Here is a 17,270-nt window from a genome sequence, read left to right on the forward strand (position 1 = left end):
TGCAATTCAACCTTAGAAGAATTATATATGCTTGTGTAGCCCAGAACAACTAGAAAATCCTCTATTATATGCATGATCAGTACTAGAATCTTACTATATCCAGACACACCTCAAACTCAAGCTCAACATTTATTGGGAATAATGAAAATTCTGTGTATATAGGCATTTGGGTAACCAACCTAAGTTTCTTAGCCATGTGAGTGAATAAGAACGATTCTTATCCAGTTAGGCCAATGAGTTACTCATGGCGTTACATGCACCTTTCAAATAACAGCTACCCCTCATAAAACCTTCAGTAAAATGAATATATGAAGAAGGAATAATAGTTCAAATTGTTCTAAGTATGTGACAATAAAGTTTCGGGAATCCTTTAAAGGGAGGGTATAACTAGAGAAATTTTACTTGAAATAATGTAAGTGTCCATGTACTGACCTGTTGGCTGTCACCTTTTGAGCCCCTCCCAGAGACTGCCCACGAGTATAATTGAATAGACAGAAGTACGAGCAGGCTTATCTCTAAATCTCTTGTCAACATTTTGGAATACTAGCTATCTGAAGAAAAAGCAGACAATGATAAGGAAAAAATACCATCAAATTTCCCCACAGGCGGGGGCATGGCTGAACAAGTATATAAAGCCTCCCAACCCAAGCAGAAAAATCACCAACTATATTGACAATCTTGCACAGTTACTAAATAAACAGTGCTACGCTTCTGCCAGTGTTGTTCAAGATCCAAGCCTTCAACTCGGGAAAAGGTTAGCTTCTTCAGTTTTTGCCTCCTTTCTATATTTATAAACCTTGAGAGATTTAATATGTAAACGACCACTTGTACCTCATCTAAAAAAACATGAGGTTTTATGTATAGCTGCAATATTCCGGGTTGGGCCCTGTAGTGAGGCATTCCGGCGATATTTGGTGCCTGTCATAGGATCGAATGTTTTAGAAAGAAGCTAGACTTCCGTAATCAAAGTACTGTGGCTTCTTAAAATCGATTTGTTCCTAGCTGTGCGGGAGGGAGCTTAGTACTATGACCTTAGAACTGCACTTCTATATAGGATGTTTACCATCAGATATTGGAATGCACTTAAGTTTTACCGGCTGGAATCAAGTACAAGTCAAGGAACCTGATGATCAAGGTCTAATTGTCAGCAAGCATGTTCATTTAGTCTTAGGGTTGAAGGATTGATAAGCACACCGACGGACTGTTAAAACATTTTAAGAAAATTTGTTAGACGTGCGATATATATATATATATATATATATATTGGAACAATAAGAAGATCGTTACATTTTAGGCCCATCAGGTCATTATTCATAACAGATGAAGAAGAGTGTAGGTCGACCAATTGTGATAATAATGATTGGGAAACATAAGAGATCTGTTATTCATTTCTTTAAATGAAACATCAGGTTAGATACAATGAGCTTGACAGCCGGAGGAGACTGGATGTGCAGCGCATGCCAGCACCTGAATTTCAAAAAACGGGAAACGTGCCAGCTTTGCGGGTACCCTAAGTATGGCGGCCCTGATCCAGCAACCTACATATGCAATGCGACAAAGGTTTTGGCTGGGGATTGGTACTGTACTGTCATTAATTGCCACGCTCACAACTATGCTAGCCGGTCAAGCTGCTACAGCTGTGGTACCTTAAAAAGCGGTCATGCTGCAGGTGGGTATGCATCCGATGGAAGTGATCCTCCTGGATGGAAAACTGGTGATTGGATTTGCAACAGGTGAGTTCATATTGTAATTGCACAAATATCATGATATGCCTCAGGGATGATACGTTCTTGATAATATCATTATGATTTTCCTTCATTTCGCACTGACTATAGCATTCGGAACGATGGCTGTTTTGCTTTTGACTGAAAACAGAAAAGGTTGTTTGAAGATGCACAGTAACTGTTGCTTAGTTTTACTTAAAAAGAAAAAAACAGAAAGGAGCCGGGTTGTTCATTGGTGACAGAATGTCAATATAGTTTCACGATACCCTACTGCCTTTCTCTTATCACATATTATTCGATATTTGCATATATAGCCATGCTGAATATTCTATTCCTCGAGTAAAAACTACTTCATGTTGATTTTGTATCTGGTTGGAAAATTAAACCACATAACAAAGCACTATCTAATATGGACGGACGCACTTGTTGTTTGACAGATCGGGATGTGGAGTCCATAACTATGCTAGCAGGATGGAATGCTATAGATGCAGAACACCAAGGGAATACGGTACGAAGATTATATCCCTGTCACTTTTAATCTGGTGCTTTCTTTCTTAGCATATGAAAATTGCTGGGTTCGCTTTGATCATTAATTAACGTTAAGAAATTTGTTTTTCCATGTTTCCAGGTGGTGGATATTAACAAAAATGACTCTCTCTTCACTGCTTATGACCCTGTTCTCTCCGCAATTACTTTCTTTTTCTTTCAGTTTTTAGATCAGTAATAAGCCTTGGGTTGGCATTGATCCAAGGAACTTTAATTTCCAGAAGCACAGCCATGTATTTGAATTGACATGGATTCTCTTGCAACGTTAACTACATATGATGTTCTTAAAATATAAGAAGCTTAAGAATCTTTCCCTCCCCTTATTTGAGCGAGTGTGTGGTTTGTTCGTGTGATTACTCATTGTTGTAATACCTGGTTTTATGAGGTGGTCGTCCCAGGAATGTTGTAGGAGTAACGGCTGCTAACATTAAGGGAGCCGCCACCACAGTTTTGGATTCAACCGTTGGAGAAAATAACACAAAAGAATCGTTAGGGAAAACAAAATTCTGACACAAGATTCTACGAAAGACAGGCTCTCCCACAGAAATAATTTACGGTCCCTTTAAGCATCAAATCTCCAAGAACTACATAATTATATATATGCAGATAAGAACCTGATGCGTATTCTTTAACAGCATAGATGCAACGCCCAAGTTCAAAGCGAGTCCTTTCCAACTTTAATTTATTTCCTTGCTTTTGCCTTTCTTTTCCATGGATCAGCACAGTATACTAAAGTGCAACCGCAATTTCACTTCCATTATACCCTTAGGCCAGCAAGATCACTCAAACTTGCGCTACATATAACTATGCTAAAATGGGATGAGGCTTCAACTACGCTTTGATTTTCATGAAGTCATTTTAGGTTTCCCTTGTTGACTCAGGGAGACAGTTGACACTATCTCTATCTCTTTATTGCTTTCCCACATTTCCAAGCTTTTAAAATATTCTTTGCTTACTCACCACCTAGCTTAATGTTACTTGATATGCTTTGCTGACGTCAAGCAAAAGCCCCTAGTATAGGAGTTCCTAGTAACTGTTAATTATTAAAATAACATATATATATATATATATATTAAAAATTATTTTTTATATTAATATGTCAAAACAATCTAAAAATATAAAAATAATAATCAAACTTAAAAAGTAATTCAATTTTTTTTTAAAAGCATAGCACAACTGCAAATTAAGACAAACAATGTTTTATTATATGACTAGATAGGTGGCATATATTACTTTAATTTTTTTTTTAAAATGAAAATCGATATTCAGGTGAGAGTAATGTTCTTAAAAAAGCAAGAAAAATCTAAGACCAAGATCATTGACTTGACTTGGTTCAGGTGAGAGTAATGTTCTTAAAAAAGCAAGAAAAATCTAAGACCAAGATCATTGACTTGACTTGGTTCAATAAGCTCTTTAATTTAATAATATATAAAAAACATGGATAGCGAACAAAGAAATTGGCTATAATTAACTATAAATATAAAATAAGCTACATGCCAATATCATATTCGAGAGGAGAAGAAAAAAAGCCTATTAAAAACTTATCGTTGCTTCATTATGACACTGTCTCACCACTAGAAAGAGCTCACTCAGATGGTTCTAGCACCGCTATGAAAGGCTGAACAATGACATCGAAAGAGGTTATATGAGAAGTTAGAGCAGCGACCTATAAAGCAAATTAAATAAAATACTATGAAGTGAGCATCTCATACTTATATTTAATAAATAATTTAATTTAATTTTTTTTAAAATTCCTTTTAAAAAAAGCTAAATTTAACCCAAAATAAATGACAAATAAAAAAACTACAGTTTTGCATCAATATTTGCTTCTTTTTTATATATATAGTTTCAGCTAAGTCAATAAAAAAAAGTAGTGTCTTTGCTTAGTTTGATTATTTAAATCTTATTTAATTAGTCCTTTTAATTTTGTAATTTTTTTATGTCTTCATATCGTTCATATTTCGCACAAATTCGCTTTACTATTTGTGATTTTGTATTCGTAGTTTCATATTGATAGTTTTTTGTTTTTATTGCTTCTTAAGTCTTTATATTATTTTGGATTACACTATTAAGTGGTTAATTTTTCTGATTTATTGTGAATTAATTCCTTAAAGAACTGAAAGTTTTTAGACTGAGTGGTAAAAGGTGAAAGATGAACTTATTATAATGAAAAGCCAAAAAAATTATTTGAAACACAAGAGGAGTATAAACATATAGCAGAGTGTGTAAGGATATATTTCTCATGCTACTAACATGATTTTCAAATCTTATGGATGTCAACCAAAAGTGGATCATCACTATCAAAGGATAAGAAAATCTAAAATAGAGTTATTTGGCCATGAATAATAATTGAAGTTGATGAATATGAGCTTTGGAGAGGTTATGAATGAGATGGATACATTGAGAATTAAGGTAGCTAGCCTTCAAAATGGGCCAAGCTATAGAGGTCCTGAGGGTAGAAGGCCTATGAGACAAGTTATTTCACCTTCAGAAAAATCTATAGCTGAAAATACAGATAAGAGGTCGAGGATTTTGATCATGATTATAATGCTAGGTTTCAGCAGCATAGAAACCATAGGTATAAGGGATTTCAGCCATAAAGACATTTTGACCATAAAAGAGCAAACCGACAAGGTAGTTTTCATGATGATTTGGATATAAATTCGGGGAGTATTAAGATAAAGATTCTTGCTTTTCGGGAAAAAACAATCTTGAAGTACATTTTTTGTTATGGGGAAAGAAATGAGCGTTAATTTTTTATTGTCACTAATACTATAAGAAAAAAAAGGTAAAAATTATTGTTATTGAGTTTATTGACTATGCTATTCTTTGGTTGGATAAAATTGTTTAAAGTAGAAGAAAGAATGGAGAAAGACTCATATAGACTCGGGATAAGACGAAAGCAATCATGAGAAAAAGATTTGTTCTTAGATATTATAATAAAAAAACTACTTCTAATATTGCAGAGTTTGACTCAAGGATCTAAGAGTGTTGAGGATTACCACAAGGAGATGGAGATTACTATGATTAGAACTAATATTGTGGAGGATAGAAAGGCTACAGTGACAAGGTTTTTGAATAGAGAGATGAATAACGAGGTTGAGTTGCAACATTATGTTAAGATATAGAATATGGATATTATGTTGAGATAAAGAATATGGTTCACATGGCTAACAATATAAAAAAGGCAGTTGAAAAGAAATGATAATACATACCAATGAGGCAATTCAGGTTTCTTTTCTAATTGGAATCTAAATTATAAGAAAGAACTGCCTTATCAAAATCAAATAACATGGGAAACAAAAAGGAACCACTTATGACTATGAAGAAAGATTCAGCCACTATTGTGCAATGTAAATCCAAAACTCCAATTAATCATAACCATAATATTAAGTATTCTTCCTCCTTTAACTTTACACTTGGTTTCTCAAGCTCTACTTCTCATTGCAATGTTAGTCTAAGCTTGTTTCTCTAACCAAAAATTATGAGAAATCACTTACATGCACTCAAAGCTCATAATTTTTATTGTTGGAAGAACTTTCATGATGTTCTTGAAGAAGATTTAAGAGGGAGCCCCTCTCTCTCTCTCTTCTACTACTATTCAGTATGAGCAATAGTGTAAATAGTAAATGGGGTTAAATGGTGGGCTAAGTTACCATTATGCCCTTAACTTTCCCCCAATGTTTTATGTTTTATAATTGCCCATACACTGATAGTGTTTAACCAGGGACTTCCTAAAATTAGATTTCCATGATATTTTAACCTAAGATAAATCAATATGTTAGATGATTTCGCATACAATTTCAACCCAATCCAACTGTCGGCGTGAGAGATATATTTAATATCGTAAAACTATAAAGTCATTACAATGGTAAATTATGAATTTACCCTCTATAAATAAATTTTAGATTTTATACACTAAATTAAATTAATTGTAGAATTAATTTTTCAAATAGGATTAGGAATGAATTAAATTGTTTAATTTATTTTTTTAATTTTATAATATCCTAATGGGATTAGGATTTATTTAATTAATGGTTTCATTAAATATTTTTTAAAAATATTTTTTCTAGTTTAATGAGAGTTTTTTAAGCCGAAAAAAAATTTTGTTTGAGAAATTATCAAATTGGATTTGATTGAATATTTCTAAGTGTTAGAAATATTATTTTAAATTGCACATAAAGCCAATAATTAGAATAACATGCAATATATTTTTCATTATGCATATTAAAATGTTTTATGCATGATGGTTGATTATGAACATTAAAGACCAATGTGACTGTGCTTTAATTTGATGGTTGGATGATTGTAATTTTTATTAAATAGAGCATGTGTGTCCTGCCTTATCTTTATTTTTTCTTCTGGGTTGTAATTATTTCCTCATCTAATTCCCCTTCAATGTATCTCGAGGTTTCTTAATTAATTATATAAATTTTATGTAATTTAGAAACATGGGAATTTAGATAGAAAATTATTATATAATTTAAGATGAAGAAAAAAATGGCGATAAAGGCTACAATCGAGGTGCTTACAATGGATTTATGAAGAGTTGCTATAACTACCTAGGATTTGACCATTTAATTCCCTTCAATGGCTCGAGAAAATTAGTTAGATATATCTATAATCATTTAATTAGAATGACATGCTAGAAGTGTATGCTTATATATAAATTGTTGTGTATGAAATTTATACATGTTATGTCATTTTATGTATAAGACCTAATTAATTGATAATAAATCCCTCATCAATATATTAAGTACATGTTGATAACATGAATAATCGCCTTCTAATTTTATATGTATGAAGACATAATTTTATTCATGGATAACTTGTTGAGTCACTCAAGGTTATCGTTAATCAAATATGTTTAATGCTATAAAATTAGGTTATACTTATCTAATCTATATGATTCATATGAGTCACTCATGATGATATGAGGTTAAAGACATGATTGATAAACTATGAGTCACATAGAGATATGATTATTAAACTATGTTATCTACCTAATTGAATTTATTTTGATTTGTTGAATCACTCAAGGTTGAATAAATTAAATAAGATCCTAGCCCACTAGGAGAATCTAAGCAAGATTTCCCGAATTAATAGAGAGGCCTATTAATTTGCAAGAAAATAATGAGAGATCAAATTAGATTTAAAGACCTTATCTAAATTTGAAATTCAAATATGTATGCATAAAACTAATACTTTATATCTTTATATAAATAGTTTGGTATATTAAAATGAGTAGTAACATATTCCTACGAAGCATACTTGATGCTAACAAATTGACTAGACCAAATTTCTTGGATTAGCACCAAAATGTAAGAATTGTTCTCAAGCAAGACAAAAAAAGTTGTTTTTTTTTTAGAAAATCTAAATTCAAATGCCCATGTTAAGGATGTTAAAGAAGAAGTTAGGAATGAATATCAGCGTCATGTTGATGACAATGAACATACTGCATGTATGATGTTAGCCAGTATTTTACCTAAACTTCAAAGGAAGCATGAGAATATGGATACGCATACTATGATTATGTATCTCAAAGAATTGTTTGATTAGGGCCAATAGGATTGAGAGGTATAAGACCTCTAAGGAATCATTTCGCTATAAGATGACATAGGGTTCTTCGGTGAACACCTATGTTTTGAAAATGATTAGCTATATTGTAAAATTGGGCCAATTAGGTTTTGTCATGGACCATAAGTTAAGTGTTGACTTGGTCTTGCAATTATTACCCTAAAGCTTTACGCAATTCATTATAAGCTATCACATGAACAAGGTGGTTAGTACATTACTAGAATTGTTTAATATGCTTAAAACTACTCAAAAGACCAGTTCTTCTAGTTCAATCTTCTAGAATTTCTAAGAAAAAGGTTAAGAAGAATATGAATGTTGTCTCTAAAACAAACAAACCTACTGGGGACATTAAAAAAGATAAAGGCATGTGTCATCATTGTAGCAAGGAAGGACATTAGAGGAGGAATTGCAAGGAATACCTTGCAACTGTGAAGGTAAAGAAACTTAATGAAGCTTCTACTTCAAGTATGTTTATCATTGAAAACTATCTTACTACTTTGCACTATAGTTCTTTGGTATTGGATACCAAATGTTGTTTTCACTTTTGTAATTGCATGTAGGAGGTAAAGAAAAGTGGAAGATTAGTTGAAGATAAAATGGATCTACAACTCAGTAATGAAGTAGGGGTTACTGCATTAGCTATAGGAACTACTTATGCATTAGTTGTAGGAGTTAGTTATTTTGTTTTGCCTAATGGGCTGATACTATAACTATATAATTGTTATTTTGTTCCAGTGTTTTAAGACATTGTTTCCATTTTATTTAGTATTAAATGAATTTAAATTTATTATTGAGAAAAAATATTGTTCTTTTATAATAATCATGTTTTTATGGATCCTATTATTATACGAATTGTTTGTATATACTTGAATTTAATATAACCAGGTTCAATATAAATTGCAATAAAATTGAAATACAGATTGGAATAAGTATTAAGAAACTTTGATTGGATCGAAGTGATTAATATTTTGACCAAATATTTTAAGGATTATCTAAAAGAGAATGAGATTCTCTATACCTTTTAGAACACTACATCCAGCCTGAACCTTAAGAAATAAAAATCACTATAAATGAGATTCTCTAATGACATAAAGACCTCTTATGAAAGTTGTGAATGACATGTCACTCATAATTGATGAGCCTACCAATAACTTGGAAGTAATATATGATATTTATTCCAAGATATGACTTGAAGTTTGGATTTCATATACTATCCATGTTTGGAACTTTTTTTATCCACTTGAAGGAATAAAACCTAATGAATCTAAATGGATTTTTAAGAGAAAAACTAACATGAAAGTCAAAGTATAAATATACAATGCAAGCTTTAAGGAGTAGAAATATCCAATTTTGATGGTATAATCAACATATTTGGTTTCATCAAAAAGTGGATAAACCTTGTGTTTACAAAAGGTTAGTGGGAGTGGTGTTGTTTTTCTAATATTATATATAAATGACATATTATTGTTAAGAAACGACATATCTTTATTTTAATCAATAAAGTTTTTGTTGTCCGTGAATCTCTCGATTAAGAATTTGGAAGAAGTAACCTATATATTAGATATAAAGATAGATCTAGAAGGTTGTTTATATTGTCTCAATTCATGCATGTAGACTAGATGCTAAAATAGCTTAGCATGGAAGAATCTAAGATTTTATTCTTATCTATTTTGCATAAAACACCTCCCTCAAAAGACATGCATTCTAAGACATAGATTGAGAGAGATATGATGAAAATGGTTTCTTATTCTTGGCTATAGAATCCATTAATGAAGAAGATAAACTAGAAGTTCAAAATTATTTGAATCAAGATTTTTTCAATAAAATATTGGAAAAATAGTGAATACCAGTCAATACATGTTTTATTCTAAATGGTAGTACTTTCAGTTGGAAGAGTTCCAAAGAAGAGAGCACAATTGATTCTACAATTGAATAAAATTTTACCTCCATGTTTAAGGAAACAAAAAGGTTGTTTGGATCAAGAAGTTCATCAATGAGCTAGGTTGGTTCCTAGTATTGTTGATCCAATTGCCCTATATTGTGATAACAATGGAGCCATTGTATAAGTAAAGAAACCAAGGTCTCATCAATTATCCAAACAAGTATTCAAGAAATTCTATTTGATTTGATAAATCAATTAAATAAAAGATATAAAGATAAAGAGAGAGTATCCATCGAAGAGAATCTAGAAGATCCTCCTACTAAATCACTATCCATGCAAAAACATTAATGCTATATAGAGAAATATGGTATTAGATATATAAGCAATTAGCTTTTATGCAAGCAGGTGATTGTTAGTTTAATATATTTTATAGCCAATCAGTTGGATACACGTGATATTGTTATATTCATGTAAATACATATTTATTATTAATAAAAACTTAATTTAACTTTAATATTCATATAATATTAGATTAATGAATTCAATATTTGATTTATGAATCTAAAGAAAGATAAAGTTCACGGGACACAAATGTTTTGCAAAGAAAATTATAAAGTTGTTCTTAGTCGATGCTCTCTTAAATACTGGATATTTATTAGAGTTGTAGAATCTGATACATATTATGTTCTTTTCTTTATGAAAGGAAGCAGTTGTTTTCATAAAGTTGAGGTATAAGGGATACCTAAAACTAATAAGTCTAATATGTAGGTGCTTGTCATCAGTCAACTGACCCGCATAAGAATCTCATATGAAGAGATCGCATATGTCTATGGAAAGGCTAACTTGACGGTTATGTAAGTGATACTTAGACTTGAGATCACTAAGTTATCTTATATAGATAATGTTATTCTTTGATCATGTTACATGTTATCTTAATCGATGTCACTAAGGGGCAGATATTGGATATAACATGAACTATATGAAGGTACTTGAGTGATCAAGAGAGGATTCATCACCCTAGGTGAATTAGATAAAATGTTTCATCTGCTCTCAAATAGTGTTGACTGGAAATTCTTTGCCAAAATTGAATGAGATTTGAAAAGAGTTTCAAATTTTATTCAAATGATCAATGATTATTATATAGAGAATAAACATGATTTAACATGACAGACATACTTTATGCTTTATTGTTAAATTAGAATATTATTGATGAAAGGATATTTATTACACAGAGAAACCGATAACTGAAAGGTTAAGTGAAATACTAATGACTTTTCTGTATTTGGAGGATCATGACACATTGCTAGAAAATGAACCTGATCTTCAAATATAATTGAATTAATAATAAATTAATTAATTCAATTATATTTAATTATAATTTATATTTGGGTCAACATACTAGGAACCTAATGGGTCACAAATATTGAGAATCATTAGTCATAAATTAAACAGTGATGATTTAATTAAGTATGACTTGATTAAAACATATTTTATAAATTAAGGACTAGAATATAATTAATATAAGGATTATATTTCTAGACCTATAAAAATCAAGTAAGGACTTGATTGAGTTAATTTCTAAAATTATCTTGAATTAATATATGGATATTATTCAAGGAAAAATTGATATTTTATCAATTTATGAGGTTTTTCAGATTTTCCTATAAATAATAATTATACTGGTAGTTCATATAGATTACCGTTGGAGGCCGAAATATTGAACGACTTGTGGTTTTCAACTACCTAGCCTTTAAATAACTCTAGATGTGTCTAATAGTATCCTAGGAACTCTTAAATAATTTTATTTTATTGTTTCCGTTGTGTATATGATATTTAGAAACCCAACAAAAAATATATAAATAGGTTGAAAAAAATAATTCTTTATTGATCAAAGGATTATTTTATAATAAATCTAAATCTAAATTCAAAATAAATTAGCAGAAAATAAACTCAAACTCAAACCCTAACTTGGAGTCCAGGGTATAGAGCTCCAAACTTGAGCCATGCATTTGTAGGTTAATTACATTCATACTACTTTGCTTATGCTCTCTTTAACTTTTCAATATACAAAGTATAAGACAATCTTGTTTTTTTTTTTTTAATGTAGGATTAACGGTTTTAGGTTTCACAAAAAAAAAACATTTCAATTACGGATTTTTTGAGATTAAATTTTTAGTTATTCAAAATTTATGTTGGAGAACAACTTTTAATAGTTTTGACAATACAACTGGTTTTAATTTTGGCTTAAAATATGGCTTTTAACCATGAATTTAAAACAAATTTTCTTACATATTATTTGAAAGAAAAATCAATTACAACTCTTCCCTACAATCAACACAGTCTGCGCGGACAACGCAACCAAATAATTATATATGATCTCCAACGTACATATATATATATATATATATATATTCGCTGGCTTAATTATATCTTTCTATTGTTATTTTTTTCGATAAAATATCATCCTATACATTCATCAAAAAAAAAAAAAAGCATAGTATATATGATGCAGCTCGTAAAGTTATCATAATTTAATTATCATATGAAGCACACAATATTATACAATGATATGATGGATGAAATAACTAATCTTCTGATCATGTTATAAACAATATACTATTGTGTAGTCATTCTAGCTAGATAAAGCTAATCAGTAGCTGTTCTTTATTTGGAACCATATCCTCTGGTGGACCATTTGTTTGGTATTAAGCGATGATCACACGAAAAGCTTGTAGAATTAATGCTTACAAAATCATATCTAATGATTGCATCTTGATTAAACTATGCATAGAGAGTGTCTAGTTATTATCTTGAAAGTTGAAAGAAAAAAGATTGAGATAATAATAAAAAAAATATTTAGTTGAAATGACAGAAATAAAAATATAAAAATAAATCTATTTCTTAAATAATTTTAAAATAAATTTATATACTTTCAAAATAAAAGATACACAAGGGACTTGTCTCGAGAAACTATTTACTTTTTTTATTTCTAAAATATTCCTCGTAAAAAAAACTCAATGTCAATTAAACTAAAAAATACGAGGATAAAAATAATTATTATTATAGTTTAAAAACCTGATCTAGAAATTAACTTGGAGCAAGGCTTAAGTTAGGAGTCAGGAGTGTTCACTCACATCAACCCTATTTTTTTTAACAAAAGATCAAAACAGCGTTGTTTTGAACAATTTTTTTAAAAAAATTTTAAATCAATGAGTTTTTTACTCAAGTTTTGACTGGATTTTACCCTTAGTTGATCAGGTTGCAGGTTGACCCGGGTTTTGACTGGATCAAGCTGAGCCAATCCTTCCTCGATTTTTTTTTAAATCCGGACCAGTTTAAACCCAAGTTGTTTGGGTCCAAGGGCAACCCGCCGAGTCGATCTAGATTTTATAACTATGGCTATTATACTATTATTAATTTCAAAATTCAACGTAAATTAAACTAAAAGAAAAATAATATCTTATTATTTTTTAAAAATATATAAGTTTGATAGAAATACATATTAAAGATAAAATGAGCATTCTTATATTTTATCCATCATTAACTAAATAAAATATAGAGATAATCATTTTGTTTTATACACCATTACAAAAAAAAAAAAAAAAAAAAAAAAAAAACAATTTGATCTCCGTCTCTTACTCCATCTTTTCTTCTTTGTTCCTACTATCTCCGGAACAACAACCAAACATTACCTCTTAATCAATCCAAGTGTTAACTAGCATGACCTGACCTGTCCATAACAAAATGAAGTCCAATTTGTTTGTTCAAGCTTCTTAAAAGAAAGCAAATATATGCATATACTATATATCAAATGTCAAAAGCTCGATTTGTGTTCAACCTTCCAACCTAACCATGAGGTGTGTCTGTATATTTATATATATTTTTTGGTCACAAAGAGCCGCTTAACTATCATAAATCATAATCTTTCAAGCGCACATCCATTGTTTTTTTTAAGTGCTAATAATGTCAAAAGAGTGTCGTGATCGGACTCTAAACAAGATCGTTTGTTGTGTACTTGGTGTGGAAGCTAATTGCATTGAATCAGCTCGTGGCATCGAGTACTATATGATCATCAATTTTAAAACCTGTTCCAGTAAAATCGAGAAGCTAGAAAGTGAATATAGAATAATTAGTAAAAAATAATAATTAGATAAGGTATAAAATCATCATCTGGCTCAACTTCATGTAAATACAAATTTGTAAAATCATGATCTAACGACGGAGTTATGATTTTTTAAATGAATGGGCAAATTATTAATAATATTTGATATTATATGCTATATAGATATATATTATATAAAAAATTTAATTTGAAATATATGTACCAACTCAAGTCAAGTAAAATTAATTTAAAAATACTTTTAAAATGAAAAAAAACTTATATTATAATTGTTCTCTTCGAGATTTTATATTTTAAAACTCCTTCATAATAATTTTATTTTTAATTTTATTAAAAATATATTTCTCAATATATACAACAAACTTTCATTTATCTATTCCTAAATCTTCCAAGGACTAGGAAAGTGTTTGGCAACAATTTTATACTGACATGTGGTACATAACATCTAAAATCATAGTTTAAAAGGATTGTCACAAATTGATGTTGTCCTTGCTGACTTGTTGTTTTGTATAAGTACGTTAAACATAAATATTAAATGTTTTCTTTTTAATTTATCTATTATGTTCCTAATTTTTTGAGTTGTCATGTACTTCATTTTTAATCACTAGTAAATTCATCACCATCATTTTTTATATGAAATTCGTAGCAAAATACTTATCAATTCACCAAAACTCATTTCAATTCATATCCATAAGTATATAATATTACCCATACACATATTAATTTAACAAACCCATAAATTATTATAAACCTCAACATTTTCAATAACTAATTATAAAGAAATAAAACTAAAATTAGATAATAAAACAAATAGAAAATTAAGATGAAGAAAACTTTCCTAAAACATAAAGTATAAGAGGTTATTTACTTAACTAATTAATATTTTAAGGTTTGAAGAGAAATTATGCAGAAAAGAGAGAAACAGAACAATAGTGAGAAAATAAAAGAGCTTGGATTAATTAACAGCTAATAAAGAAAATTAACTCTGTAAAGGTATTATATTAATATTTTAATATAAAAAAATACTTTAAAAATAATAATTAAGGGGTAATTACTCCCTCTTACCCCACTGCGTCACTGCATACCAAACCTTTTGATGGAGGAGCAAATAAAAGAATCCAAAGCATTTAAAAATCAATATTGATTTCATAAAGGGGCCCTGATATGATAGTAGAATAGCATTATTATATGAAACTTTTATCTTTTATTTGTGGAATAACTTGTGTTAGTTTTTTTATATATATGGAAAGTAACTTGTGTTAAGCTTAAAGTCAAACGCGTTGCTCTCTTGAATAATATAGTGACGAAGTCAAAGACATAATGAATGGAACTCTTTGGTGAAGACTTCTTGCAGCGGTATCACAATTATACAAATGGAATTTATAGGGAACTTGCTTACTGAAGCAAGAAAACAAGAATATATATGTGATTTACACTATAATGAGACAAACCCAATTCTGCAAAAAGGTCTTGGCATCTAAAAGAATCAAAATGACCGGAGCCATTAAAAAATTCGGAGACTACTGCTGTGGAGGAGATGCAATTGCTTCTGTTTTCCTTTGATCCATGAAATCATGTATTCTCTTGAGTGCAACTGCTAGCGTGGGCTCGCTCATGTTAGCGAAACATACCCTAAACCATCCTGGTTCAGAGCAATGGCAAGAAGAGCCTGGAGATATATTTATCTTCACTTCATGGAGGATAGACTTCCAAAGAGCCAGTTCACCTTCTCTTGTAGGGGCCTCCAGCAATGGACTTAAATTCATCCAGCAAAACAACCCAGCATTACCTTTCAAACACTCTATCCCGGCATCTTTCAATCCTTGAATTATCATTTCATATCTCTTCCTTAGTCTCTCCCTGTTTGTCTTAATGTAGTTCTCTGTGAATTTCTCGTTAGACAACATCAAAGCCAGCATGTGTTGTGTTTGTGAAGAAATCAAGGTGAAGCTGGACATCCTTCTTGCAGTGGTAACAACTTTGTCATTGTATGAGTAAATAGTTCCAACTCTAAAACCTGGAAGACCTAGATCTTTAGAAAGACTGTAAACAATGTGAACTCTTTCTGAATCTTTGTATCCACGAGCTTCAAGAATTTCAGCAATGCTCACGAACTCGGATGAAGAGAAGGTGGATCCTGAGTAGATTTCGTCGGACACGACATGGATGTTCTTGCGCTTGGCAAAATCAAGAATTTCCTCTAGGACAGAGCGCTGGATTGTGGCACCAAGTGGATTTGAAGGATTTGTTATAAGTACCCCTCTTACTTTAATGTTCATCGCTACCGCGTGCTGATATGCAGCTTCCATGGCTTCAAGAGTGACCTGGAAATTGTTTGAACTATCACAATGTATTGGTACAATTTTTACACCTGTCCTCCACCTTAAATCTCTGTCAAATCTGGAAACAAGACCAATTAGAGCTAACGTAGGTTAGATGAGATCAATATATGAACATGAAGCTAGCACATGAATGAATTTCCTTCGAGAGAAGTTCATTTAGGACAGTTCTTACCCTGGATAGTATGGAGTGGGAACTAGCAAAGCATCACCGGGATCGGCTAGGATGAAGGTTAACAACTCGTTAGCAGCAGTAGCGCCGGCTGTCAGGACTACCCTATCAGGATCAAATTTTGCTCTGCCACCTCTGATTTTCTCCATGAAACTTGCCATTGCCTGTTCACAAACGCCGTTCACATGTCAGGATTTTCTTTCTATACATTTGTCTAGAGCACAGAGCTGCAAATCATGATGTTAAGAGAAAAGGAACCTGTCGGAAAGATTTGAGTCCATGGTAATCTTGAAACAAGGCGTTTTCTCTAAAGCCTCGTGCTCCTTCTCCCCAGCTAGATGCTTCTGAATTCTTTTCCAAGTACTCTTCTAACAAATCAAATGAAACCTGGTAAAAAAGGAACAACACGTACATTAGCTCAAGTGAGAAGCTTTTTACAAGGTCTAAAATATAAAATCTCAGATCGTTTGCTTGATATATTGTCCTGCCGGGACGACTCACTTGATTTTCTGCCAGTCCCATCTGTATAACTCCTGATGAGTTAGATGATTCATCGTAAGGATCTTCATCGTGTGCCTTCCAGCCTGCGAAATACGGAGAGTCTTCTCCGTGAGTCTCGGAAACTGCGACTTTTGATAGTCCAACAGCGGGTTGCCCAATCTCTATGGCCATAATTAGATTTCTTGCAGTACCTAATAAGCTTTCTTGCGCAGACAGTAAGGCCAAGGCCTCTACTCTTGGATTAAGAAAGCTATTAGGTGTGGGGAGTAGAGAAGGCGAAGGAGAAGAGCAGAAAGGGAATAGAATTGTTGAATGAAAACTTCGTCAGTAACCCACAAATATATAGGGAAGTCTTGGAGGCTTTGAAGTGTTAAAGTTCCCCGCAACTTGCTGGGTTCTTGAGAATAAA

General features: G+C 31.2%; 2 protein-coding genes across 2 annotated transcripts; one reads left to right on the forward strand and one right to left on the reverse strand.

The window, feature by feature from the left end:
• Positions 1–554: 554 nt before the first annotated feature.
• LOC18107687 (RNA-binding protein involved in heterochromatin assembly dri1) lies at positions 555–2,593 on the forward strand. The gene is made up of 4 exons (XM_006371926.2): positions 555–754; positions 1,410–1,733; positions 2,162–2,232; positions 2,353–2,593. Exons 1-4 carry the CDS (start codon positions 570–572, stop codon positions 2,364–2,366), a joined length of 594 nt encoding a protein of 197 aa, XP_006371988.2. The 5' UTR covers positions 555–569; the 3' UTR covers positions 2,367–2,593.
• A 12,574-nt stretch (positions 2,594–15,167) lies between these two features.
• LOC18107686 (1-aminocyclopropane-1-carboxylate synthase 7) lies at positions 15,168–17,192 on the reverse strand. The gene is made up of 4 exons (XM_006371925.3): positions 16,862–17,192; positions 16,619–16,747; positions 16,364–16,524; positions 15,168–16,249 (listed from the first exon to the last, which is right to left on the reverse strand). Exons 1-4 carry the CDS (start codon positions 17,030–17,032, stop codon positions 15,370–15,372), a joined length of 1,341 nt encoding a protein of 446 aa, XP_006371987.2. The 5' UTR covers positions 17,033–17,192; the 3' UTR covers positions 15,168–15,369.
• Between the last annotated feature and the right edge of the window lie 78 nt (positions 17,193–17,270).

This window comes from Populus trichocarpa, chromosome 18 (genome assembly GCF_000002775.5).
Source record: "Populus trichocarpa isolate Nisqually-1 chromosome 18, P.trichocarpa_v4.1, whole genome shotgun sequence".
NCBI lineage: Eukaryota > Viridiplantae > Streptophyta > Magnoliopsida > Malpighiales > Salicaceae > Populus > Populus trichocarpa.

Bases quoted from the DNA above. Each gene is read 5' to 3' on its own strand.
- LOC18107687 (XM_006371926.2), top strand. From the start codon at position 570: ATGATAAGGAAAAAATACCATCAAATTTCCCCACAGGCGGGGGCATGG. The intron at 755-1,409 runs GTTAGCTTCTTC...ATGAAACATCAG, and splicing joins AGCCTTCAACTCGGGAAAAG to GTTAGATACAATGAGCTTGA. The intron at 1,734-2,161 runs GTGAGTTCATAT...GTTGTTTGACAG, and splicing joins GGTGATTGGATTTGCAACAG to ATCGGGATGTGGAGTCCATA.
- LOC18107686 (XM_006371925.3), bottom strand. From the start codon at position 17,032: ATGGCCATAGAGATTGGGCAACCCGCTGTTGGACTATCAAAAGTCGCA. The intron at 16,525-16,618 runs GTTCCTTTTCTC...GTTTGTGAACAG, and splicing joins GACTCAAATCTTTCCGACAG to GCAATGGCAAGTTTCATGGA. The intron at 16,250-16,363 runs GTAAGAACTGTC...TCTTGTTTCCAG, and splicing joins CCCACTCCATACTATCCAGG to ATTTGACAGAGATTTAAGGT.